The sequence below is a fragment of the Corvus moneduloides genome, chromosome 18, assembly GCF_009650955.1.
Source record: "Corvus moneduloides isolate bCorMon1 chromosome 18, bCorMon1.pri, whole genome shotgun sequence".
Taxonomy (NCBI): domain Eukaryota; kingdom Metazoa; phylum Chordata; class Aves; order Passeriformes; family Corvidae; genus Corvus; species Corvus moneduloides.
This window is the reverse complement of record NC_045493.1, coordinates 6,710,443-6,736,393: the sequence shown is the minus strand read 5'-3', so window position 1 is coordinate 6,736,393 and position 25,951 is coordinate 6,710,443. Positions and strand designations below refer to the sequence as shown.

At 42.5% G+C, this 25,951-nt stretch overlaps 5 protein-coding genes across 9 annotated transcripts in view; 3 read left to right on the top strand and 2 right to left on the bottom strand.

Moving 5' to 3' along the window:
- Positions 1-1,399: 1,399 nt before the first annotated feature.
- CDC45 (cell division cycle 45) lies at positions 1,400-13,754 on the bottom strand. Its single transcript, XM_032127943.1, has 19 exons — positions 13,623-13,754; positions 12,326-12,385; positions 11,935-12,027; positions 11,349-11,486; positions 10,631-10,774; positions 9,653-9,708; positions 9,008-9,056; positions 8,337-8,398; positions 7,919-7,969; positions 7,023-7,142; positions 6,496-6,627; positions 6,023-6,121; positions 5,615-5,776; positions 5,286-5,424; positions 4,825-4,908; positions 4,236-4,354; positions 3,759-3,835; positions 3,083-3,149; positions 1,400-2,430 (listed from the first exon to the last, which is right to left on the bottom strand). Exons 1-18 carry the CDS (start codon positions 13,671-13,673, stop codon positions 3,085-3,087), a joined length of 1,701 nt encoding a protein of 566 aa, XP_031983834.1. The 5' UTR covers positions 13,674-13,754; the 3' UTR covers positions 1,400-2,430; positions 3,083-3,084.
- A 416-nt stretch (positions 13,755-14,170) lies between these two features.
- UFD1 (ubiquitin recognition factor in ER associated degradation 1) lies at positions 14,171-20,419 on the top strand. Its single transcript, XM_032127944.1, has 12 exons — positions 14,171-14,277; positions 14,417-14,549; positions 15,263-15,295; positions 15,711-15,832; positions 16,155-16,285; positions 16,699-16,771; positions 17,276-17,344; positions 17,872-17,937; positions 18,225-18,272; positions 18,632-18,720; positions 19,124-19,205; positions 19,605-20,419. The coding sequence occupies exons 1-12, from the start codon at positions 14,275-14,277 to the stop codon at positions 19,677-19,679; spliced, it is 924 nt and encodes a 307-aa protein (XP_031983835.1). The 5' UTR covers positions 14,171-14,274; the 3' UTR covers positions 19,680-20,419.
- C18H22orf39 (chromosome 18 C22orf39 homolog) lies at positions 20,419-22,227 on the top strand. 4 transcript variants are annotated; one of them, XM_032127950.1, is made up of 4 exons: positions 20,419-20,651; positions 20,743-20,910; positions 21,156-21,351; positions 21,522-21,613. In XM_032127950.1, the coding sequence occupies exons 1-3, from the start codon at positions 20,625-20,627 to the stop codon at positions 21,306-21,308; spliced, it is 348 nt and encodes a 115-aa protein (XP_031983841.1). In that variant the 5' UTR covers positions 20,419-20,624; the 3' UTR covers positions 21,309-21,351; positions 21,522-21,613. The 4 variants fall into 4 exon arrangements, with proteins under 4 accessions (XP_031983841.1, XP_031983837.1, XP_031983839.1 ...); XM_032127946.1 differs by lacking the exon at positions 21,156-21,351 and adding an exon at positions 21,877-22,227 and having other exon boundaries at positions 20,553-20,651; XM_032127948.1 differs by lacking the exon at positions 21,156-21,351 and adding an exon at positions 21,877-22,227 and having other exon boundaries at positions 20,553-20,651; positions 21,522-21,667.
- A 160-nt stretch (positions 22,228-22,387) lies between these two features.
- Positions 22,388-25,174, bottom strand: MRPL40 (mitochondrial ribosomal protein L40). Its single transcript, XM_032127945.1, has 4 exons — positions 25,079-25,174; positions 24,388-24,471; positions 23,204-23,359; positions 22,388-22,837 (listed from the first exon to the last, which is right to left on the bottom strand). The coding sequence occupies exons 1-4, from the start codon at positions 25,120-25,122 to the stop codon at positions 22,528-22,530; spliced, it is 594 nt and encodes a 197-aa protein (XP_031983836.1). The 5' UTR covers positions 25,123-25,174; the 3' UTR covers positions 22,388-22,527.
- Positions 25,175-25,505: 331 nt separating this feature from the next.
- Positions 25,506-25,951, top strand: part of LOC116453037 (protein HIRA) — a 32,656-nt gene continuing 32,210 nt past the window's right edge. For both annotated transcript variants that reach the window (XM_032128061.1, XM_032128060.1), the window contains exon 1: positions 25,506-25,637. In XM_032128061.1, the coding sequence (XP_031983952.1) occupies positions 25,601-25,637 (37 nt within the window). In that variant the 5' untranslated portion in view covers positions 25,506-25,600. The remainder of the gene's footprint in view (positions 25,638-25,951) is intronic.

Sequence of the window (25,951 nt, the reverse complement as noted above, 5' to 3'; positions counted from 1 at the left end):
GATGTCCTTGAGCACAAGCACTGGGACAGCACTTGTTTGTATCTGGAAGGAAGCACCATATGCAACTGCTTTGTTTCTCTACCCTTCCCCAGCACCTGCTTCTGACATTAAAGAGGCCAAGCCACTGACCAAAGCCCACTGGCCTCCCCCTGTGGCTGTTACTGCCACAACCAAACTGGCACAGACCGTGTAGGTCTTTCATACAAGGAAGCTGTAACATTCCTGAATTTTCTTTTTTTTTATTTCCTCCTAAAGAGAAATAGGAAAGGAGGTAAGAGTGAATTCTTACCCACTATGCAACCTTGACATTGGTAGGTACAAGTCTATTAAGTCACCACAATTCTTTTGTGGAAAGGAATTCACTTCAATTCCAATCAGATCAGGTCCTTACTGTGCAATTTCAATTATGTGTAAATTTATCACCCCATAAAGAAACCAGCCATGAATTACTGAGCAGGAATGGTATAAATCAGCTTGTTCAGTCGCTTCAGTACTTTCGTATTTAAGGTTTTTCATCATTTTATTTTGTTAGAAAAACCTAAAACATTTTAAAGGATTTGTTTCATACTGCTATTGTTCTCAGATTAGCAGCAGCAGGAATATTTAAAGACCTGATTAGGAGGCTATTATTACAGCAAGCCAACATGTTGGAAGAGTTACTGCAGCTTCAATATAATCCTTAGGGAATGTTTCTATTTGCATTCAGAGATGGCTAGGTGGAATATAACTGTACATTTAAGAGGCTTAGTTGATTTCTCAGTGCTCTATTTATTTTAAAATGACTCATTAGAGCCGTAATTTCTGTTTGGGATCATCAGTCAAAAGCATAATTATCTCTTCAGGCAGAGATGGCAAGTGACCATGGGGTTTACCTAACCTCCACAAATTTCAGTGGGCCACTCAAACCATCAAGTTACTGCTGCTGAATGAAACTGCTCCATAATTTCCTCATACAATTATTCTCCAGGTAGTATTAACATATTAATCTACAAATTCTAGAGCCTAAAATAAACTACATAAGGAGCATTGGATTCTATTGCACACATTGTAAAATGCTGACATGCAAATTTTTTTATCTGTTGGCAGACTCCTACCTTTTACATATTAATTGGCCTGTTCAAAAGACAGCAGAAGCTTCTGTGTTTCCATTTCCAGAGATCTAAAGCCCAGTAAGGCACTTCGGAAAAGTGATAGAATTATTGTATGCTGTGTAAAACCCAAAGTGTGCTGGTAAGGGGCAATATCATTTATTGCCAATACTACCTAGTAAGCATGCAAAACCAAAATTGATAAAGCACTGCTTTATCTAAGGAACCACAATTTTTTGGCCATCCCAGCTTGGCACAGGGATTTTATTCAGATAAGATGACAACATATAAAACATTTTTTAAAAACTCAAACCAGGTTTTGTTTGAATAAAAATAGTTTAATTAGGTTTCTATTGGCTACATTTAAATCACATTTAATATTAAATTAATCTGTATTAAAATATGTACAAAGAATGATGTAATAATACATAAACTACTTATTCATTATAATACATGAAAACATTGAAGTCACAGTGAATTCAAGCAAACACTTCAAGTAGAAAAGCATTCCACATGTACACATATACACACTCACCAATGCACAGCAGGGTAAGGCCAATAACCCATTTCATATGGCCAAAGTAAAATGAAAGCTGTTATGGAACAGGATAAGCTACTCTGTCAATATTTATAGTGCTACAGTCTACACAGAATTATCATAGTATTTCAGCCTCCTTCCAGGAAAACTATTCCCAGAGTCAAGCTACAAGTGACAATGCAGTATCACAATGCATGACTAAAAAGGCTTTATTAACACTGGCATTCCCCAGATTTTTCATTTGGTATTTGGCAGTTACTCAGTATTTGGATTTTAAAAACCCTAAAATCTTAAAACTCCTCTCACAAAACAAGTCTTTCAATTAAACTACAAGACTTCAACCTGACAGTACTAAAAACCAGTTTCAATATTCTAGAACTTCAAGGAGAGTTTCAAATAGTTTGTTCAAAAAAATAAAAAGCATTCAAGACAATTTTAAAAGCACATTTGAATGGTAATATAAATATGGAACTTCAAAACCTATTTTTTGTTATGGGTCAACAACTGAACATCACAAGAGTATAGTCTACTAATAAAAGCAGGTCTGATAAATAGGAATCCAATATACAAATACCAGGTGACAGCTTTTGCCATTACAAGGGTGGGATGTTTAGAAAATGATGTGTTCAGTATCTCTGTGCTGAGATCAAAATCCTTTTGACCAAAAGGCATAAAAACACCGGTCCAGGCCTGTACCAGTACCTAAGACACACCAAAACTGCAGCACCATGAACTTTGGAACATCCAAAATAATTTCAGAGGGTCTCATCCTCAGCTTCCAGCACAAGGAGCCAAAAGGCACCACTGCATAACAAGAGCAGAAGACAAAACAATCAGTAGTCGGAGTGTAAAGAAAGAAACAAACCGCCATAGAAATCCTGTAAGCCATGCATGACTCTGCTGTCTAACAAGCAGCTTTGAACTAGTGTGAAGCTACTTGTCACAACTACGAGTCTTATAGCCTCATCTCTGCTCCAGGCAAAAACTACACAGCAACATAAACTACAAACTTAACACTGTGAAAGAAAACTGCAAATTCTGCATTAATGTCAAAGCCAGTGGCACTGCTGTGGCCAAAATTCCATCCTGATCTCAAGCCATCAGAATTAAATGTCAGTAACAGAGTGCCAGCTACAATTGGCTAATATTGCCATTTCTCTCACAACACAAACACACGGTCCTTTTCCACCCTAAGTTAAAAAGCCACAAAAAGTTAAGAACAATGAAAGAGAAGCTCATGGATGACAAAACTTACATCTCTTAAGGAGGAAAAAATTTCATTTGTACATTGTCTGCCTCCTCCTCCTCCAAACGAAAACAATTGTCTTTGTAAGAAACTCCTAGCTTCAATTTATATTTTCACTAAAGGTTGCCACATTTTAAAAAAATATTCTACAGATAGTAGCAGGCTACTTGATTTGTAATAATTTTTAGATTAATCCTTACAGTGTCTTACCTTTAGGACAAGAGAGAAATGAGTGCATCCAGAAATTTGCTCCGATCTTCTGTTTTCAATTCAATTACTAAAATAGGAAATATTTTATTACAGGATGCAAATAACTGAAAGATATACCAGATGTCACACTTGAAGAACAATAAGCCTGAGTATACCAATTTATATTCTTACTCGACTTTAAAAAGGAGAAGCTATTTGGACAAAATGCAGAAGAGATTGTTTATTTTGTGCTTAGATCTTAGCAAACTAATTTCTAGGTGCTCACTACACAATATAGCAGGCACTTCTTAAATCTAAGAGTATTTCTTTGTATGTTCAACATGCATAGATAAATACATATTGTTAAAAAAGCCTGTCTCTTTTTCAAGCATGTGCAAGTTGGGCTGATTTCACTGCCTAAGCGTCTCATCAGTACCATGCTTGGTTCGGCTGCTAAATTTACAGCCTTCACACATAACATCACGGACTGTAAAGTGAAGTGCAAATGTGAAAACCCTTGCTGCATGCAAAATGCAGACTGCCTCGAAAAGATAAGTTTTTGGTTTCTGCAGCCGGAGGCAGCGCTTTGAGCCCGGGCCGAGCCCTCCCGTGGGTTGCGTTTGCAGCACAGACCCGCACAAAGGAGCCGCGCCAGCACCGCCCCCTGCGGGCCCCGGAGCGGGGCAGCGCTACTCACTCGACATCTCGAAGTGGTTGTGCAGCGTCCGGGAGTTGGTGCTCTCCGCAGCCTTCTCGAAGGCTCTTCCAAAAAAGCTGAGGCAGAAGTAGAAATACAAATAAGCGTCACAGGAAAGGATGTTTGCCAAGGTAGAAGCATGGAACTTTTTCCTGGCTGAGAGGTGGAAATGGCTCCCAGATGTTTTTCCAGGTGTATTCAACACGCACCTCACTTATTCACGTGCAAGATTATTTACATTGGAGGCTTTTAGAAGTGAAGTAATGGGCCATATAGTGAACTAGTTCCCTTTTTTAAGAAGGAAGGAAAAGAAAAAGCCTTGTAAGGAAGGTCTTGAAGATCTGTATCTTCTCTTGAAGTATCTCATGCACACTGTATGCAAAAGGTGTGTTTTTGAGAAGGATACAATTCAAGTCAACATAATCAGTGTTAAATAAGTACAGGAAAGATATATTTGCTTGTAAACGTTATGCTTACTTCTTTTTGTCCGAGCTTTCTGTCTCCGGAGGAATCCCCACCATGATCACAGTTCCCTGTTCAACATCCATGGGTGCAGCCATGACCAGGGGCAGCAGCTTGCAACGCTTGTTTTTTGTCTGGAAGTCAGAAAGCCTCTTTGTTACACAAGGCTCAGAAAGCAATTTAATATCAGTTCTCCATGTGAGATAGTATTACAAATAGCCACCTAAGGATACAGCTATTCCACAGTTCAACAGAAGGTGGTTTCTTTACAGGATCTCTTAATCCACTTCTTCCTTACAGTAAAAGTCACTTTAAGGACTAGTAGAAATTTCAGTGATGTACTCCCTCAAAACTTACAAAATTACACAAGTGTTTAGATTGTAATTATCTTAGTAATGAAAACGCAGTGCTATGAAGTGTCCCAAGTAGGTATCTTCCCTAGAGCAGCATTCACAAATATGCTAAAATCATCCAATCAATCAGCAGAAAAATATTATTAATAGTTTCATATAATGCTTTTAATAATCAGCTGCAAGTATCTGACAGAACAATAAGTACTACACCAGCCAGAAGGGTGAGAGTCAAAAGCTTTTGATTTACTTACAGAGCAAACAAACGATTTCAGTAAGTATTTACTAAGCAGGCACAGAGACACTGGTTTGGAAAACAGTTTCACATCTGGTGTGCCCTAGGAAAAGAAGAATTATTTCAATTACAATCCAAGATGATTCTTACACTTAATTAATAACTTAATTTTATTACCTACTGACAAGTCCAGAAGCTTTGTGTGGCTCAAAGAACACTAATAAGAACCATTACAATATAGGAGTTTGAGCTCACCCAGCTTTGCAGAGAAGCCCTCTCCTGTTTGTGAGGGCTGATTCTGCCTTAGGGAAGTTCAGAGCAATGTCGATATTGACCCATCAGAGGACAGCACAGTACAGAGAAATAGGTTCTTTCTTACAAAGTAGCTCTTACTGTGCCAAGCAGTTAGGGAAACTGCTATTCAAGGATGATACAGTCAAAAAGGAGAGTCAAATGAGAAGCCAAACACAGAATTCTGACCTCCATGAGGGCACAGTAGAGAAAGGGCCCCTGAGAAATGACAAGGTTGGTGCAAATACAGCTGGCCACTGTCTGCTGAATGGCACGTAACTGCTTTTTGGCTAGGTCCAGTCCTTGGTGCAGCTTGTCCAGGTTACCCCTGCAACAAAAAGAATAAAAATAGACACTTTCTTATTAAAATAAAGTTTTTCACATGAACACTATTCATGGAGATGTTTTGGTTTTTTTCTTCAATAGCTTACGAAGCAACAATTAATATTTTAGATCCATAATCCCAATACATTTCCCTAAATAAAATTGCAAAATACTTAAGAGGCATGTTTGAGTACCTGGAGAGACTGTCCAAAGCCTTAATGAAATTAGTTGTTTCAGGCCCCTCTTTCTCTATATTCTCCATGAGAGAAGTTGTTGCATAAACTATGTCACTTGCTGAGAATTTGTTCTTAAAGCCAAAGTGAATGCTGAAGGTCTGAACTCGTAAATCTTTCATTCTGCAAAATGAAATAAACCAGGAAAGTTTATCAACATTATCAACATTGACCAGTTGTCTCCCGAGTGTGTTAATCTAAAGAACATGAAGAAAAGCCTTATCCTAACATTTGCAACAAGTCTAGTGTTACTTTGTCAATCGAAGAACCATATTTTTAAAAGAACATATTAGATCTTCTTCATACAAAAATATTTGAACTTAATTGAAAAGTACTTTGAGATAAAGTCTTTGTATTAAAACAATTTACCCAAATTTGTTTGCAGATTCTTCAATCATCTCCCGAAGATTTTCTTTCAAAGATATGTCCATGGAATTAAATTTCTGTTTCACTTGCTTCAAAGGCAAACTAAGAACAGAAGGAAAAAATTAATTGACAGGTATGCCAGAGGAAACAGGTATTTTGCCTTTTTCTCATAGGACTTTTAAAATTATTAGATAATTTACTAAGGTTAAGTCTGACTAAACTTGCAGGCATTTGTTTTTTCAGTCATTGAAAAGTGGATGTGAGGAAGCAGAGGTTACTTTACTGATCTGCCATCCATAAAGGCATACAGCAAGCGTTCCTTGTAAACCAATACACAAGCTGTGTAACTCAGAGACACTACCACCTATTCAGGGCCCCACAATCATATTTAAAAACCAACAGCTTGACTACTTGCAAGCTATATTTTCCTGTAAGTCACTGAAAAAAAAAAAAAGATCCAGATTTTTATAACTCACCCCATGTCTGCCAAAAACTCCTGGAGCCTCTTCTGCCCTTGTACAGACCAAAGCTTAAGGCTAGCAGAGGTGTATGAGGTGTTACAGAGACTTTCGTAGAGAGACCAGTGCTGATACAGTGCCAGGCGCAGGCTGAACAGGAGTTATGGCAAATAACTGCAAGCACAAATATCCTCTGACCCCACAAACTCCACAACAAGTAGGTAAGCATTCAGCTGCCCTTACACATTGCATGTCTGTGCTGCACAAGATGCAGTGAGAAGCTCAGGTGATGTAACACAAGAGGAGCAACACTGACCTCAGTACAGTACAGAACAGTAACCAGTTCTGAAAGGTTAAGCTGAACTGAAGCTCCACAAGCTGCTGAAAGAGGGATTCATGCACAACAAACATTCAGATTTCCCTTTATTTTATTTCCATTCTCAGCAGAGATGGTGCTGGGATTTTTTTTCCCCTAGATAAAAACTCCAGAGGGGTTCACCAGAGAGGGGTAGTGTGTATTTTCCCCAGACCTTCTTTAAGGATACTCATATTCAAATGCAATTCTCATGCAGTCAATGGACAGAGAATTCTCTTCATCCTCGTTGCGGTGGTTGTGGCGAGACACGTGGCGCTGCAGGACCCCAATGTCAGTCACATATTTCATTCTTAAACAAAAACAAGTTTGTCACTTCACTTTCTGCCTGGGAATTTTTGTGCTTGATAACAAGAACACAAAATTGCTTCCTAAAATCAGCAGCATGAAAACTGTAGATACATTTTTAAACCCCCCAACTTGTTAAATAATATTTTTTCAATATTCATCTATACACCCATGCAATTACAACAAAAACCAACAGACTGACCAATGAAATCAGTTACTTATTACATTTATCTCTTCAAAAAAGTCCATGTATTAGTAACAATAGAACACCAGAATTAAAGTCGACACATGTAACACTAGAATTCTGATCATATCTAGTAGGAAATAACAAAAAAAGAGGAAAAATATCTGAAACTTGTTCATTAAAACTGTAAAGGCAGCTGGAGGATACAGAACATACAAATTTTTCCTTTAATAAAGCTGTATCAAGTTCATGATTAGGTAAACTACTATTAAACACCATTTCTTCCCAGACCAGAGGCGATTGATTTATAATTTTGTGAAAAACAAAGTTAGCTTAAAAATTCTAAATAATAGAAAGTAATTTTTTAAGACATATATATTCTTATTTTTGGAAGGCAACAGATCACATTCAGGTATTAATATATTTAATATCACTGTTAGTTAATTACATCTGTTATAATAATACCCTTACGCTTCCTGATCTCTACTAATTGCTGTTAGTTACTCCCAAAACCAAAATTTTAAAAGATAGACAAATAAATAAGGAAGAAGAATAATAAAAAAGATAAATTTAAAAAAAACCAACAACTTTCTTACTGAGTGATTTTATCTTGGACCCATTGATCTGTTAGGCCAACAATAGCCCACCTAAAATTTTTTTGGAAGAAAAAAGAAATAGAAAAAGAAGGTTAAACTCACAAATATTCCAATAGAGTGTATTATATTTAATCCTCTAAGTATATAACAGAATGAATCAGAAACATTGTTTACTAGCAGTACATAGAAGTTAATAACAAAATCATCTACTATTATTCCCTTTTTTGCAGACATACACACATAGTACCATTCTCCCTTTTTCCTTTTAATTAATTTACACAGATGCATCCTCTAGTTGAAGACAAGTACAAAAGAAACTGGAATCTCATACTGAAACCAAATAATTTTGGGAAATCTTGCCTGTCTTTGCGACAGGTTTAAGCTTCCAAACGCTACAAAAATGATGATAGAAACCTACCACAACATGTCATTCAAGTCCTTAGACATTATCCATGCCAGATCAAACATCACCATCGCAGACTACAAGAGGGAGAAGCAAAAAAGACAGGATAAATGAGCACAAGACACAGTTCACTAAACAAATAGAACAGTTAAATCTGCCAAGTACTAGCACGTGTTATTAAAGCTCTAGAAATCACACTGGAGTCTGACAATCTGCCAGCTGCTTCCTAAGATACTAAGTAGAAAGAAAAATATTCTAGAGAGCTCTGTAAATCTGCATTATATATAAAGCAAACACTTAATAAAATATAATCAGAGAGGCCAAATGACAGAAGGAACAGTTTGATGTCCTAAGTGCTATGTTTAGGATAGCCTGACACTTTGAAAGACAAACAACTTTCCTACATGCTCAAGTCTTTGAGACAGTATTTTGTAAATGATAGATACCCTTTTAAAGATCTAAAAAAACCCATAAAACATTAAACTAAGTTAAACTACTTGTATATATATATAATGTAGCTTATATATATATAACAATAAGATACAAAAATAGCAAGATGTAATAATATTATTATATTGAATAGTATTGTTAGGTAATTATATAATTGTAATTATAACATTGGATATTGTCTGATTACCTTTACATTCCCACCTTGAAGTTTTATAGCAAACAGAGTTTATACTTACTGAGGTCCCATGGTATTCATATTGCTCGTAATCAAAAAGAATTTCTCGTCTAAAATGGAGAAAAAAACCACATTTGACTAAATGCTGAACTGGTCATTGGATCCTATGAAAAATATAACCCAGAAATGGTGATTAATACTTAAATTCCATTTTAGCAATTAAAAATATTAAACTCAGGTTAGGAATTATCTGCAAAGCAATTAGTCTTTAGTAACAACGTGGAAGCCACAATGAAATGTACTCATAAAGCAAAAAGGAAAAATTTTTTACAGCATTATTCCTCAACTCCCATTTTATCTGATTTGTTTCTGCTCATTCCTATTGACTACAGTGGAATTGTAAAAGTAGAAAACATAAGCACAAATTTCACCCCAAGACAGGTAAGAATATTACAGCTATTTGAAGTGAGCCAATCCACCTATTGGTACTCAAATTTTAAATTACTGTTTACAATTTCCTCCATTTAAACACTTTTTTATGTACTAAGTATCTCTCTCCCCTTTCTCTAGCTTTTGTAAACAAAACTACAACTAAAGCATCTTGCAAATCACAGCTTAGTATCTTGTGTTTGTATACTTAACACAATTTTAATCAAAGAATGAAAGAAGAAGATAGAAGCAACACACGAAACACCTATTTACACACCTGCGTGCTTCCCATTCTCGCCTTTGTCGCCTTCTCATTGTCCTCTCTATTACCTCCTGTAAATTAATTTACAGCATGTTAAAAAGCTATAAAAAATATTCTAACAGATCAGCATCTAAATACCTCAATTAAAACTTAATTTAAAAAATGTAATTAAAATTTTTGTTTTAAAGCTTTCTTTAAAAAAAAAAAAAAAAGAAAAAAAAGAATATTGCCATTTACAACATCTAATGAGAAAAGTATTACCAACAATATTTCCAAGGAACACACATAAGATCTTTGTGAAATATTTAATAGATTTGAGAAAAGTTTTTGTGTATTGGTAATTTTCCTTTGAATTTGGTATCTTCTTTTGCTAAGATAGTGCCTTTTTTACATTAGTAGTAAAAAAACATACAATGCTAATGGGAAGATAACGTGAAATATATATTAATCTAAGGATGTCTTCGTATTTAGTTGCCCCTTAATGTTGCTGGTCTCATTCCTCTGCTTGCTTCTATAATATAAATAGAAAATACGCTGCAAGTAACATGGCAAATTTAATTTCATGTGTACACTTAATATACTTTTGTTAATTTACTGCTACAAGCACAGACAAAATGCATTGCTAAACTGTTTGAGCTTGTACCTTCACACTTTTGTTTTAGGAGTTCATATCTAAACAAGTTCTATTGCTAGACTGCCAAGCCCATAGCACATATTAGGAGATAGATCTCTCCAGTTCACTGATTATACAAAAAATTATGCATAAGCAAGTTCAAAACATTTTTTTATTTGGAGAAAATATTTCTGTGTAGTTCAGATAAATAATTTTTTTTATGTGAAACTGTACCTGTTGTAGTAGATTATTTTTAAATTGTACACTTGGATTTGTGATCTAATGGAACACAATTTTAAAATTAAATATTATTATGATGTAAAATCTATGTAATAGCAGAGTTATTTTTCTTCCTTTCACAACACAGCAGTGAAACAAACCTCTTCAAAGCGTCTGCGCTTCTCTAAGGGTTCTGAGCCATCACTTTCATTCTCTGAGTCCTCTTCTTCATCCTCTTCATCTCTGAAGATGTCATCATAAGCAGGAACATCAAGATCATCATCTTGCTTGACTAACAGCTTAATCTAGCAAGAAGAAAACTGTATTTTAGAGTAAGTATCTTATATAGTGAGCAAAATGGACTTTTACTTAGTAAAAGAAACTAAAAATTCATTTAGGCTGTGATTGATTCCTGACATTAAAAAATATTGGTTTTTAGTACAAATACCATAGTGATTTATAGACAATAAGAGTAAAAATCCATATTCCTTTGTTACAGCATTACTGAAATAATTATCATTTTAATGCTTGTTAAAATCAAATAATTTGTGCTTAATACTTCAAATTCTGTGTGTTGCTAGATGCTGAGGGATAATACATGTTACATTCTGGAGGATGTTTATCCTCTGATTTATGGCAATTTGATTTATAACAACAAGATTAACAGGTGTTTACTACTGACAACTACCACATTGCTAACATTAGAGATTTTACTACTGGAAAAAGGATTTTTTCTGATCATGTACATTACTACTGCAAATATTTACTTACTAATGCTGCTTTCTGACCTACAAGCTAATGCTCTAATGTCTTGCAAACACAGAAAAGCACTACACTGCTCACCACCACACTGTGGGGAGAAGAAAGAAAAGCTTTTACCTGTGTGTCATTGTAAACATTCACTACATTGATTGGTCTGTGACTGTCACATACAAAAAAAACAGTATCCTCTTCAGGCTGCAAGATTTCCAGGAGGTCAACATTGGCCCCACAATTAATAAGAACAAAATATTTGAACTGCAAACAAAAGCAGAAAAAAAGAATCAGAGTGTTACCCAAATTGCCAGGAAACATGGAAAACTGAAAACACGTTTACAAAACCTCCAAAGCACTCATCATTGCCAAAACTTGTATTTACTTTCTGATATTTGATGTCTCTGAGACAGAAAAAAAATTTTGAGGCAAAACATACAATTCAGGGATGTTGGACATCCAGTATCACCACCTTTGTATCTCAAAATGTGTGCAAACTTAACTTGACTCTATCAACATTACAGCACATTCATTCAAGGTCATGTTAAAAACTTCACTAGTTTATTACTAGTATGTTGAAATGCAACCACAGTTTTGAAGTAACCACTAATAATCATGAGCTTAAGTGCTGATATTTTAAATTGGGGAAGGGAAGAAGTTTATCTTTACAAAAGATGAGCTGCAGCTTAAAAATTTTCCAGTATTTTTTCACCTGATCTTTATGCTCGAGAAAGGCAGTTTCAAGTTCTTGCCACCCAGACACTGGCACGAGTGTGTATTGCACATGGTCACATTGAAACAAAGCCTGCAAGGAAGCAACAGATGTTAGCAAAGGGGAGGGGAAAAAGCTTCTCCTGCAACGCTACACCACGCTATGATTCGATTCCATAAAAATCTTTCAAATAAAGACATCCAAAATGACAAATCTACACAAACTCTGAGAGTATGACTCACCAGATTTCAGTGCTATAACTCATGGTAATGAACATTACAAAAGCAGATTAAACCTCCCCCCTTTTCCCAGTTCAAACCCATTTATAGGATCCCAGGGCATACGTATTTCTCCTACGTTCAGCCTGCAATGATAATGAACCAAGACTTACTTGGAGTATTTTACAGGCACATAATGCATCAACATCTGAAGCAACAAGAAGAAGAACACGCTGCAAAAGCAACAAAATAATAGCATTAATATATTTATATAGGTGCCAAACAGAGTGTGCTGGTACGCGAAATGTATAGAACACTGAGACAGCAGAAATTCAGATAGAGATTATCATAAGCATAAAACGGGATTGCTTCTGAATGGACACTGCACCCAAAATTAACCAGTTTGGATACCTGTCAATATTAAAAATAAGCAACTCCACATACCCAAAAGATGTCAGCTGCTTTAGGGAGATGTAACTACTCAGACTCCTCTGAACCTCACATAGTTTTTAAGTTTCACAACTAGTCAAGCCCTACGATTATTTTCATTGTGTCTAGAATGGCATTCATTTGCAGCACAGATCTGCAACAGAAAATCTGTAGCAAAATCAAGGGCAAGGCAAAGCAGGAAATAAATTCTTTTGCCTAAATTAAGGTTGGCTGGTATGGGGTTTTTTTTTCGTTTCATGAGAGCGTTGGTTTTTTTCTGGGAGGGAGGGTGTTTTGAGATTTCCTCACAGCTGGAGAAATTAAGATAAATACTTCCATTTGCACAATCCATATCATTTCACTGGTAGAAATCACAAAAGACCGTCCAACAAAAGCTTCACCGCCTCAGTGTACACATCCACTGTGAACGGAGTTAAGCAAGCCTGGGTTAAAAATAAAAGTAGCAGAGAGACGTGCCACAAGAAAGACTGCAAGAAAAACATTAAAGATGGCAGAAAACAGTATTTAGCGTCTGGGCAAGTAACACCGAAAGGGCTGGAAAGATACTTTAAAAAGTAGTTCAGAGATGTCATGGTTAAGCATGAGATCCAGAACACACAAAATCACTTGTGAGGAAGGAGGTGAACTGTAAGTGAAATCCCTGGCGAGCCCTCACCGCGCTGACGCTGCTTTGTCTCAGGTTCCCATGGGTAGAGAAGGGGGAAAATACCCAGGAAAGGGATTTTTAGGACCCGGGTGACTGCCGGGCCCGCTGCCCTCAGCGCGGCCGTCTGCCCGGTGCTCCCCGCGGCCGACCCCCGCCCCGCAGCCCCCGGAGCGAGGCCGCCACCGCCCCAGAGCACCGGAGGGCCTCAGCCACCGCCGGCAGAGCCGGGGACGCCCCGCACCAACCCTGCGCCGTGAGGCGCCGAGAACCGCGGCAGCCCTGAGGGGAGAGAGCCCTGAGAGGAGGCCGCTCCGCCCGCCACCGGGGCGCTTGGGGTGCCACTCCCTTTCCCGGTCACGGCCCGCTGCCCGCACCTGGGTGACGATCAGGTCGTAGAAATCCCGGCGGCAGTCGGAGACGAACATGGCGGGAACGGGCGCGCGCGGCGGGAACGGGCAGCAGCCACGGGCCGCCCCCGCTCAAACTGGGCGCCAAAGCAGCGCCGCGTCCCATTGGTCCGCGCCTCACAGAACGCTGGCCAATAGGAACGCGTCCACCTCAGCTCCCCTGCGCGAGCCGCCCAACCCCCTTCCGGGATTTCGCCAACGGGCTGGGGAGAAGGCGGTGACGATGCGCGCTGCTGGCCAATCCCAGGAGGGCCCCGGCCGGAAGCAGCCTCCTGGGTCTTGTCGCCGCGTCCGCCATCTTTGCTGCGGGCGAAGTGTTTACTTTGCCAATAACGCGAGCCCGGCGAAGAGGCAGCAGGGCTGCGCCAACACCCGGTGACCGAAGAGGAGCCAAGCGGGCAGAAGGGGCTCCCGGAGATGGTCGCCTCGGAGGGCTCGAGGGCTCGCGTTCCGCCCTCACCCGCAATGGCCGCGCGAGAGGCCGGCGCCGAGCGGCACTCTGGGAGGGGCGGGGCCGTGGGTGGGGCCCGGCAGAGCCCGTGAGGCGAAGGAGCGGCCCTGGCCCGGCCCGGCCCGGCCCGGCTGCCCCGAGGGAGCGCCCACCGCCGCTGCCGCCGCCATGGTGAGGCTGGGGGGCGGCCGGGGAGGTGCCGCGTCACGGCGGCGACACTTCAGGAGCTCTCAGTGGGTGCTGTGACACTTTGTGTGCTGTAGATACTGGTTAATGCGTTCTTCTCTGTATGTTGTTTTTTCCTCTCTAGTTCTCTTTTAATATGTTTGACCACCCCATCCCTCGGGTGTTCCAGAACCGCTTCTCAACCCAGTACCGCTGCTTCTCGGTATCTATGCTTGCCGGACCTAATGACAGGTCAGATGTGGAGAAAGGCGGGAAGAGTATGTGCATGTTTTATTTTGACTAATAAACTTGTTGGAAGAGTGTTTATGAATAGTGTCAAGTAATGCAGCTTTTGGCCAAGACAGCAGAAACACTGAAAACATGGTGACAGAGTGCTGAGCACCCTGGGTGGGGCTTTGAGGAAGGAGGAGGGGTCATCTTCCGTTGCATTACTCGGTAATTAAAAATGTTTACCAAGTGAATCGGGGTTTATGGGCATTAGAAGGAGACAGTCTTCTTTTATAAAGTTTCTTGTTACAATCTTCGATCTAGTGTAAGCCATGGAAGTTTATTACTTTCTGCCCCCACCGTGTTGTACCTCACTTAATCTGTATAAAGTAATAGATTGGCCAGCTTCATTTTCAGGTTGTCAGACTAATACTATGTTGTTTTGAGTTGGTATGGATTGAAGAGCACCTGTGAGCCCAAACAAGTAAAATCAGCTTTGGGAAAATTTTTCTTTAGTAATGGTATTGTAAAACCTTGTCTTCTCTTTTATTTTTCCCCGATTATAATTCTGAAATCTCCACATAGCAGGGGTATTTGTCATGACTGATTCTACTGAAGTCTCTGCCTAAAAATGAATTTGCAGATTTTAGAATCTGCCCTTTTTTTAAAGGAGATTTTAGAGAAAGGAAGGATAAAATTTTATGTTATGTACTCTCATACAGACGTGCTTTTCCTAATTTTACATTCTTATTCATTTCTGCAGTAATTATGCCACCATCAGCTTTGGATCAACTCAGTAAGTGAATACTTTATTCTGGAATAACAACCTTAGAAATAGAAGCAAATGTGTAGGCAAATACTACAGTATTTTAGTTATCTATTCAAGTCTTAAATAGAGACTGTGAGACTAATTAGTTTTAAAAAATGTATTTTGAAGGTATTTTTTCTGTCAGAATTAATGGGACTTGTCTGTCTTCAAGTACAGACATCTGAAGTCTTGGGTTGCCTGAGCATTTAGAGTTCTGAGTGTGATGCCAACACCGTATTTGTGTATCTGCTTTCTCTGTAGTTTTGAGCAGTTGGAATAATGGTGTGAGTGGAATCCTCTCCTATAGTCTGGCTCATTCTCTTGGTGATGTTTGATCTCTGAAAGCTTCAGAAATGTGCTAGTGGCTTTTAACAAAGAAAATTTTTTTCTCCTTTCTCACCAGGCCGCCTTAATATTACTTACCCCATGCTGTTCAAGCTGACCAACAAAAACTCAGACCGAATGACACACTGTGGAGTGCTCGAGTTTGTGGCTGATGAGGGCATATGTTACCTTCCACACTGGGTGAGTTGCCTCATGCTGGACTGTCAGAACCTGAAAAGTAGGATTAGCGAGTTGCCAAGTTTAATATTAGAGAGGTGGAACGTTTCCTGACAGTGCCTGTCTCTGCTGATCATGTTCAACAGCATGTTCAACAACAGCCTTCAGTTCTGGCTCAGGTTTCCCTCCACAGAAGTTTAACTGAGCAAAGCAGACTGCTTTTTAACATGCACCTGACTGTTCTTCCTGAAGTTGAATATACATGAGAACTGAGATACACAGGAGAGAGATTTGAAAACATCAGACATATTGAAAGGGCTTTGTTTGTTTGTTTCAATTCTTGCAGATGATGCAGAATTTGCTGCTGGAAGAAGGAGGCCTGGTGCAAGTAGAGAGTGTTAATCTGCAAGTTGCTACTTACTCAAAATTTCAGCCACAGAGTCCAGATTTTCTTGACATCACCAATCCCAAAGCTGTGTATCCTTCCTATTCAATTATGGAGTAAGGGGAAGAAATTTCTCTTCCAAATTGGAATGATCAAACAGAGCTAGTTTTTCAGGTGTGACTCATACGCTTCCAGTAGTAGGTGGCCACTGCTGCTCCTTCTGAAAATAGAAGGGATGGAGAGCTGATGTACAGAGGTGTGATCAGCTGTTGGTACAAAGTGTGGTCTGGAGTGAAGAAGGAGGAGTGTTGGCTTAAAATCAAATGAGTTTTGAGTGTCCCTTTGAAAAACTTGTACACCCTAATATTTACTAAAATCCTATCTGCAGTACTGATGGCTTTTAAACCATGTTTGAGAAACCAGGGATTAGAGATCTACAGTACGGTTACTTTAAAGCTTTGATGTTTCTCTGAAAACAAATATTTTATCTTAACATACTCCAAAGACTGGAAAATGCGTTGAGAAACTTTGCCTGTCTAACTACTGGGGACGTTATTGCCATCAACTACAATGAAAAGGTACAGTATAGGGTTGAGGGTTAGAGACTGAGTTCAGTTGTTGGATGTTGGTACTAAAACAATCAACCCAGAGCTGTGCCGTGCTTTGGACAAGTAATGCCACATGGCAGATTTCACAGTTGGTTTTCTATTGGAGGGAAAAAGGAGTCAGCTAAGTCTTTTTCTGAGCTGCTGTTTAAACTTTTAGAAACTTTAGAAACTTTAAAGAAAATAAATGTGCTGTTGAAGGTTTTACAAGTTAAGGGAAAGAATTTATCCTAAATTCAGAATTTGTTTTCAAAAATGTAGATTGAAGTACAGTAGGAGTGCAGCAAGGTACAGTAATAGATTCTCTGACTTCTAAGTTAAAAACTTTTGCTTTTAAGTTCTGTAGAGACCCTGAAGTGTACAGTCCTCAACCTAAAGAGCACTTACTGCAGTTTTCTTCAAGCTCTCTGAAGGGAAAGGTTTAGATATGCTTTTCTTATACACAATGCAATCTTAAAATATCTGTTACTGTTTCAGATCTATGAGCTTCGGGTAATGGAGACCAAACCAGATAAGGCTGTGTCCATCATAGAGTGTGATATGAACGTAAGTTAAAGCTGATGTGGAAAGTCTGCCCTAACTGTGCCTTCCCAAGAGGAGAGGGCACTTGTGCAGGGATAGCTCTGCACACCCAGCCCCTCTGATGCTGCAAGAAAGGTGCAGTCCATGGGGTAGGGAAGATGACTCATTTGAGAGTACTCATGGGCCATTGTAACCCCATCTGTGATCTTGATTAGCACCTGGTGTACCGTCAGGTGACTGCAGTGCCTAGAATTTAATGTTTGGCTTCAGCATGTTTTATCTGAGTTTTATTTAGTAGCCGTGTCTTGACTCATACTCCAGTGATACTGTGATGCTGTTTTACTGCTCTGTTTCAATGACATGCTAAGGCTCGTTCCTAGGAGGCTTGGTCTTTTTTTAGTTCTGAGTAAAACGTTTAACAAGCAAACTTCAGTTCTTTTTAGATCAAATGTAGTGATAATAGTTCATGGAGTTTTGAGGAATAGTAGTATAAAGCTTACGATTTAAAGAAAAATATTAATTTTCTTTTTTCATGCTTTTTGTGTAAATAGGTGGATTTTGATGCTCCTTTGGGATACAAAGAACCAGAAAGAAGTGCACAACATGAAGAGTCCACAGTAGGTTAAGCTTCTCTTCTTCCAAAATGTATTCCCTAGAAGTCAGCATTGCTTGTGGAGGGGAGCAGTGAGTGCCAACATGTTTTTTCTTTAAACAAGTTCTTAAGGTTAAACTTTACTTACCAGAAGCTTTTGCATGTGTTACTTAGGAGATTGTTGTTTACCAGCTGTTGTTTTTTGAAAGGGATTGTTCTGAAGTTTTGTTTGGTCAGAAATACTTGTAACTGTTTTCATGTCATGTACATGTCAGAACATGAACACAATAAACTTGCTTTTTCCCCTCACAGGATGTGGAAGCAGACCACAGTGGATACGTGAGTGACATAGGATTTCGTGTAAGTCCCCTATTTCTGCTGGTTTGTGAATGCTGTAAAATGGTGAGGGAAAGTTGTTCTGAGCAACTACAAAATATTAGTACCTGTTCTTAGAGGTGCTTGTTATTTAACTGGCAAGTGCCTGTGAATGTTTTATGTGATCACAGCCAGGAACAGCATGACTTACTCTGCAAAGGGCAGATGGGAGACTGAAACAGACCCCTACACCCACGATTCATCAGCTTATGTGTACCAAAAAGAAGTATGCTGAAATAAATAACTAAATAAAAATTGCTGTAAGGTTTTACAGAATATAATGTCCTTGTGCAGGGTGCTTTCAAATGCCAGGAGTTAAATTAAAACTCATTATGTATCCACAGGCATTCTCTGGATCTGGAAACAGATTGGATGGCAAGAAGAAAGGTGTGGAGCCCAGTCCCTCACCAATTAAACCAGGAGACATCCGAAGGTATATCTGTTTCATTCAGTTGTCAGCAAGTGAAGGATCAGTGTGTGAGCAGTTTCAGTTTTTATCCCTGCTCCTGCAATATAGACAAACTAATTTCATCATGAGCTTGCCTTTAGAAAAGGAATAGTTTTATCCACAGGCTAATGGAAACATGCCTTTGGCCAAGCTTCCACAACAACTCCAGTATTTGATTATTTACTTATCCAATCTGTGCCTACCTTCAGAAAATAATTCAGTTTAAATATTATAAAAAATAATTCAGTTTAACTCTGGAATTATTTAGAAAAGAAAATGTGCAGTCAGTGTTGGCACTACACTGACAAACAGAGAATAGGTCTCTCTGTGTTCAATTCAATGGTAAGTATAAAACTTAATTCATACTATTTTTATGCTTGTTTTCCAGAGGAATTCCCAACTACGACTTCAAGATCGGTAGAATCACATTCATTAGGAATTCACGTCCACTGGTTAAGAAAGTGGAAGAGGTAAATAAAGTTGAATCCTCCCCAGTTTTTGATCCAAGTTTATGGCCCCCCTCTCTTGTCTCTTGATTTTTTTACAGCATACTTCTGTTAAAAAGTGGTAGTAGTTTAGAATGGTTTGAATTACAGGAAGCAACCTCTGATGTCCTTGTTACTGATGGAAATAGATTGGCCTGATGTCGGTTTAATAAGCCAGTGCACACTTCTTTCAGTTGGCTGAAAGGTCACCAAAATGCTGTTTTACTTTCAGGAAGAAAGTAGTTTTTGTCTAGATTAAGGATGTGAAATATCTACAGTCAGTGGCTGCTCTGGAGTATTCTTGCTAACAATCATTCAGCTTTCATCACACACGAGCAATGAGCAAAGAGGTAACAACCTTTTTTCCCTCTTTTGATTTTCCAGGATGAATCTGGAAGCCGGTTTATTGCCTTTTCAGGAGAAGGCCAGTCCCTGCGCAAAAAAGGAAGAAAGCCCTAAGTTGTGGTACCTTCAGCTAGTTAGGGGGAAAATAAAATAACAGTTGCAGCATCTTGGGTCTTAGTTATTGCAGTTGAGAGATTGTTTTGCAACACTTAATAGGTGTTTTGGTTTTGGTTTCATGTTTAGAGCTGGAGATTTCAGGCTGTCTTGATTTTCAGTTGAAAATTAAGTTCTGGGAATTTGGAAGAAGCTTTTTGTATGTGTTGTAAAGATGGGAACATAGATCTCTGATAAATCTGAGAAGCAAAACTAACAAGCTCTACCTTACTAAGGGTCCGGTTCTTAGACTACATCCTCCCCTCATCTCCCGGGTGATGATGGTCTCATGTTGCTCTGTGCTTGATATTTTCCTCCCTCTGTATATATTTTGCCACAATTTCAGGTCAGCTTTTTTGGTGTGGTGCAAATGAAGGGTGACTTTGGTGTTTAGGACTTTTGTGCAGGGAGTCTCTTTGAGCTTAGCTTCGGGTGTTGGGTTATTAATCATTCTAAGCAAACCCCCTGTAACTGCTTTTTATATTTATAATTAATAACATGCCTTTTAATAGTTGAGATACTATAACGTAGTGTAGCAATCTCACGGTACGTGTAGGGAGAGGAGAGGCCCAGCTGCACTGCCCGGTGCCGCTTTGGAGCGGTGCGGGTGTATCCTGTGCGCCCTCTGGTCTGCCGGGGAGCGTACCGGGGTGCGGCCCCTGCGCTCTCCTGAGAGTCCGAGTAAAGGTTCCTCGTACCCAGCCGCGTCCCTGTGTGGTGATTTTGGAAAGACCGAAGGGCGGGGACTGCCGCGCGTCCCAGCGCCTCAGCCGGCAGCGCTTGTCACGTGCCGGCCGCCGCGCAGCCATTGGCTGGCGGGCCCGGGGCCGGTTTGTGCCGCCCCTCGCCATTGGGCGCGCCCGCGCGTGCAGCCGTAAGCGCGGCGGCCATTGGCGGCGGCGCAGCATGGCGGGCACGGGCGGCTCCTGGCGGGTGAGCGGGCGCGGGGCCGGGGGCGGCGGGGCTGGGAGCGGGAGCGGGCGGGCGGCGCGGCTCAGCTCAGCCCGGCCCTGTCCGTCCGCAGCCGCCGCGGTCGTGCGAGGACTACTGGGGGGAGTGGAAGCATTGCCGTGGGCTGCGCCACGCCTTCCACCACTACTACGCGCACGGGGAGCTGCCGGATTGCGGCCGCTGGCGGGAGGACTACGAGGCCTGCCGCGCCTGGGAGAGGGACCGCGCCGCCGCCGCGCAGGTACCGGCCCCGCTCCTGGTCTGTCCGGGGCTCTGTCGGCCGAGGCTGCTGGGACAGAAACCCCGCGGCCGCGGGGGTTGGGGAGGGTATGGCAAAGCAGGCGCCGGCTCGGAGCGGAGGTGGGTAGGGTTGTCTTAAAACCTAGTAAAGGATCCAGGGAATATTTTCAGTTTTCAGCTGTAAAAGCTCTTGATTTCTGTTACTGTGACATTTCCTTCCTAATAAGAAAAGCCGCCACGTTACAGGCAAAAGTCATTCCTGGGGTGTCCAGAAATGCCGCTGGCTACAGCCCCGCGGACACTGGAGCACACGAGCCCTGCGGCACAGGCTACAGCGGAACTCCTCCCTCCAGCCAGCCAGGACAGCTGCTGGCAGAGACGGTTCCGCAGGAGTGGTAGTTTCCTTCATAACGTAGGAGCCAGGGGCAAAATATAAATATGAGTAAGTTAAAAACTTGTATCCTGGCTTAGATAGATAGCATTTAGCACTTCTGCTTAAGCATGATAAATTTCTATTTCTCCTTTTATCTCAACTATTCACAGCAAGAAATCAGCTCTGTATGACTGGAACATCCAACACTACTATGGTAATATTTTTTTCCTGTATTTCAGGAAGCTTTGTGCAAGAGTGAAAGAGCTCGAGTTATGGAAAAACAGAAATATGCTCCAGTGTGGAAACTCAGGAAGAGCCCACCACCTGACTGGTATCTACCACTTGACCATGACAAATCAAATTAACAAGACTGTTACCTGTGTTGGTCAGTAACATAATACACAATTCAGAATTATGCTGGCTTTTTTTTTTCCTTCCACATCATCTTGAAGTTATACAACTGTAGCTCTGCCCTGCAATACTTTAGCATTCACTCAAAAATAATGAAATTTTATTTAAACATGGAGTATATTTAAAGGGAGATATGAGGTGCTTAATTTGATTGTGGTCTTTTACTGCTATCTTACACTTCAGGATTTCATCTCAGCAGGCAACTTCCAAATTAATGCACACATGATCTAGCTCTGAGGACGTCTTGCCCTACCAGCTGGCACTGAGGCTTTTGGAATGAGGTACTGACCCCAGGCATGCCAGATGGGGAAAAAAAACCAAGCTGGGACTCTCCCCTGCCAGCTCAGGACAATCCCAAACACTGGCATTTAAAAGACATTTCCCAGAATCAGGATTGTGGTGGTTCAAGAGCTTCTCACCTGGGGAGAAGGTGCTGCACACCCTGAAACTGCCCCTTTGTGGAACTGCTCGAGTGGTGGTGTGTGTTGTGGCAATATTCAACACTACTGAAAAATAAAGGTTTAAATGAATGTAGAGAGAGATCTGGTTTGTTTTAGGGCAAACCCATGGAAACTTAGTTACAACAGTTACATGGCAATATAAGAAGATTAAAAAAATTGGCTTTGCCACTGTGTAAGGTCATGTAGCTTTGCTAGGCGTGTTGTTACCTGCATAGTCATTAAAAAACCCCAAACACAGAGATACTTCATTTATTTTTTTTACAGTCACATTCTGCAGTGTTGTAACCTGCAGGAAAAATGTTTATTCTTATTCCAATCTTTCTTCCTTCAGTCGGCTGAGCACCTCCTGGCAGCTGAAGCAGGACCTCCTCCATCACTGTGTGTACACCTTGGTAATGTCAAGGCACTTTCCTTCGGGGGGATCATAGCCAGGAAGGGGAGGGGTGTAACTGGGTCCGTCCCTCTCGAAGGGGAAAAGCCCCTCATCCCTTCGGATTGCTGCCTGGTACAGCTCCTCAGATTCCAGGCGCAGTTCCTTCAGTGCCTCTTGCTGAGATTCTACAAGGGCCTTAATTGCTTTCTTTTCTGCCTCATCTTGTTTCTGTTTAAACAAACACCACTTCTTCAAAAGTAAAACTCTTCTTTCAGACTCTTCAGGAGAAAGAGCGGGAAGACTTCTCACCCTGATGAAGAGAAGGATAACATGGGTAATAGAGGAATAGCCTGACTCCAAAGACCAAACTAAGAAAAACAAAATGCTGAAACCAAAAATCCCACCACCAAGCAAAAAAAAAATCCCCACCAAACCCAGAGAATACATTGAATTCACTAATAATTTAGTCAGTCTGTGAGGTCTTCCAGTCAATCTAACAGGAACTGCACATTACTGTTTTTTCATTACTTTTAGCAAGAACAAATAATATTTCCTTTCCACATTTTTGTCCTGATGGAAGTGGGTACGGTTTTGTGCTAAGGTCGGCACTATGTTCCAGTTGTGCAGAGAAAGAAATTCACTGTGAGTGCAGGTGCATGGTGAAAGACCTACTGACCTGTTGCTGTCTGAGTACTTAAGTGGTGTTATAAAATCCTCAATTGGAATCAGTTCTGGGGCAGCTTTTTCCAACTTTTTAATCCTTTTCTTCATACGCTCCTTTTGTGCTTGCTCTTTCTTCACATCCACTTTCTTCTTCTTCTTTGGTTGTGCTCTACAAGGGAAATGGTAAATGAAAGAAGATATTTTGTCCTTTAATTCAACACCAACAACTTTCACTTTCCTTTCCCATGCTTAATTTGGTCCCTGACACACGTTCCAGCCATTAGCTTTATTCAGGTAGTGTAATTTCCAGGAGTCAGTGACATGTCTGCTGAGATTTTCTGCAGAGAGAACTGTAACTGCCTGGGAAAAGCAATTCTGTGCTGAACGTCAGAATGACCTGAAGAAGTTCCACAAAAATTGGATTGGAATTGTTTTCACTGGCTCAGAGTGCAGCATAGCAGGTTTATCATACAGTGGCTTGTGTTGGAAAGGACCTTAAACCTCATGTGGTTCTAACCCCCTCCCATGGGCAGGGAAACCTTTCCCTAGACAGGTTGCTCTAAGCCCCATCCAACCTGGCCTTGAACAAATATTCCTGTTATTTCACATTAAAGAATGCAAGTGGTTTTACACATGCTTCTAAAATTTCTGCATTTGGAGCCCAGTTGGGCTGTAGATGTTACTTCTCCATGCAGATCCAAGGTATCATTGCACACTCCACAAACACAAACTGACCCTCATTCCTGCCTTGCAGACTGAACAAACAACCTTTGTGGTGTGAAACAGTCCCTCTCCAATAGTACTTAAGAGCTACCTGGGTATTTTAAATCCAGCTGCATCAAAACAAAAACACAGACACTGAAATGTGGCACAGAAATACACGTGGGCTGCCTCTGCCTTCACAGCAAAGCATTTCTGGTTCAGCTGGGCTTTCATTGGTGTTGTCCAGCAGGGAATTCTGAAGCACTGCATAAATACCAACATTTCCAGCTGCCTTCCGTGGTTGTGCTACCCACAAACACAAAGTGATAATTGTATCACCTCTGAACTCTCCACAAGAGGTCAACAGTTCCTAACTGCTTTAGCATATAGCGACTTAAAAAGGTATACTTAAAGGTTAAATTTGGACTTGGGAAAATTTGTGCTCTCCCAGTGGATGAGAACACTTCTATGTAACTCCAAAAAAGCTGCACTCACCTGACAGGGAGGGATGTCCTGAACTCCAGCAATGAGCTCTGCCAGTGACTCCCTCGGAGCGGGACCCTCTGGGGCAGCCAGGAGCTGCAGGAGGAACAGGAACATAAAGAATAAGGAGACAGTGACTCTGGTGTCACTGATTCTGCACAAGAGCTATTTGTTATTCATATATTACAGTGATGAGTTTTGAACCATCTTCGGCCACTTCATTCACGGCAGGATACAGCGTTTGCCCAGAGATGCCCTCAAGAGCTTGAGCAAGGTAACTGCTCCCAAATATGGACTGGTCGGTGTGAGCCCACAGGGTACCGAGGGGTGAAACAGATACAGTGTTTGGATAGGTTATAGCGGTTCTATTTTTAAGCTCTGACAAAGACCCCTTTGAGGAGCTGGTATGGGAGAGGTCAAACCACCGCCGTTCAGATTAGGAGAGCGACGCCCACGCTCGTATCTCCGTGGGTGCCACGGGAGATCGAACTGGCCCGGGAGTCAGGACACCGACTTGTCCAGGTGCGGGAGCCCAGCGCAGGCCCAGCCCGCCGCGGGAGCCCGGGCGGGGGACCAGCTCCAGGAATGGGCGTGCGCGGGCTGGGCAGGCACCGCGGCTAAAGGGCGCTTCCCGGGCTCTCTCCCCGCGCTCCTGGGGCAGGGCGGCCGCAGGCCCGGTCCCGGAGCGCGGCCCCAGCCCTACCTGAGCCGGGTCCCGCGGAGCCCCCGCGCCGCCGCCGCCCACATGGCCCCACTCTGCGCCGCGCCCCCGCCGGCCGCGCTCCGGCCCCGCGTCCCCCGTTCCGGCGCACAAACGTTCCGCCGGGCGCCCTACGCGGAGCTCCCGCCCCGCCGGCCCCGTCCCGCTCCGCCCGGCAGGGGGCGTCCGCCCGGGCTGTGGTGGGGGGCGGTGCCTGGCGGGGGAACGGCGGGGTCGGGGGCGCTGTTTCCCGCCGGGCCGGTTAGGCGGTTGCCAGGCGCCGAGTTCCGGCGGTGCCGGATCGCCGGCGGCGCCGGGCGGGGGATGCGGCGGGGCGGCGGCGGCACCGGGACATGGAGCGGCGCTGAGGCGGCTCGGGCCGGCCGGGGGCGCGGGCACTGCGGCGCCGGGCGCGGGCCCATGGTGGCCGGCGGCCGCTGAGCGCCGCGGCCGCGGAGGCAGCCCGGGCGGAGCCGCCCTGGGGTCCCGAGGGCGGAGGCCGGCGGGGGCCCCGGGCGGGGAACAATGAAGCTGCTGAAGCCGACCTGGGTCAACCACAATGGTGAGGGCCGGGCGGGCAGCAGGTGCCGCGGGTCGGGCGGGCAGCAGGTGCCGCGGGCCGGGCGGGCAGGTGCGGCGGGGGAGCGGCGGGGGAACGGGCGGGCGGCACTCGCAGGGGGCGCGGGGCGGGCGGAGCCTTGGGCCGCTGCCGAGCGCTCCCCGGGCGGCCGCGGGTGCCGGAGCCCCGCCGCCCCGGGAACGGCGGGTGCGGGCGGGGGCAGCGGCAGCAACAAGTCTGCACCCCCGCTGTCCTGGCGGACGGGAACGGAGCCCGGTCCCTGGAGCTGGCCGGGTTCCCAAAGGCCGTGCGCGGAG

What these genes read in the sequence shown, in the direction of transcription:
- MRPL40 (XM_032127945.1), bottom strand. Translation starts at nt 25,122, where the DNA reads ATGTGGGCGGCGGCGGCGCGGGGGCTCCGCGGGACCCGGCTCAG. An exon ending in AGGACATCCCTCCCTGTCAG is followed by an intron (nt 23,360 to 24,387) that starts GTGAGTGCAGCT and finishes TTTCCCTTGTAG; the next exon opens with AGCACAACCAAAGAAGAAGA. An exon ending in AAGTACTCAGACAGCAACAG is followed by an intron (nt 22,838 to 23,203) that starts GTCAGTAGGTCT and finishes TCTCTTCATCAG; the next exon opens with GGTGAGAAGTCTTCCCGCTC.
- UFD1 (XM_032127944.1), top strand. An exon ending in CCATCAACTACAATGAAAAG is followed by an intron (nt 16,772 to 17,275) that starts GTACAGTATAGG and finishes TTACTGTTTCAG; the next exon opens with ATCTATGAGCTTCGGGTAAT. An exon ending in TCATAGAGTGTGATATGAAC is followed by an intron (nt 17,345 to 17,871) that starts GTAAGTTAAAGC and finishes TTGTGTAAATAG; the next exon opens with GTGGATTTTGATGCTCCTTT.
- CDC45 (XM_032127943.1), bottom strand. Translation starts at nt 13,673, where the DNA reads ATGTTCGTCTCCGACTGCCGCCGGGATTTCTACGACCTGATCGTCACC. An exon ending in GAGTTTTTGGCAGACATGGG is followed by an intron (nt 6,122 to 6,495) that starts GTGAGTTATAAA and finishes TTCTGTTCTTAG; the next exon opens with TTTGCCTTTGAAGCAAGTGA. An exon ending in TGAAATCGTTTGTTTGCTCT is followed by an intron (nt 4,355 to 4,824) that starts GTAAGTAAATCA and finishes TCTGACTTCCAG; the next exon opens with ACAAAAAACAAGCGTTGCAA.
- C18H22orf39 (XM_032127950.1), top strand. Translation starts at nt 20,625, where the DNA reads ATGGCGGGCACGGGCGGCTCCTGGCGG. An exon ending in GCACGGGCGGCTCCTGGCGG is followed by an intron (nt 20,652 to 20,742) that starts GTGAGCGGGCGC and finishes GTCCGTCCGCAG; the next exon opens with CCGCCGCGGTCGTGCGAGGA. An exon ending in ACCGCGCCGCCGCCGCGCAG is followed by an intron (nt 20,911 to 21,155) that starts GTACCGGCCCCG and finishes GCCACGTTACAG; the next exon opens with GCAAAAGTCATTCCTGGGGT.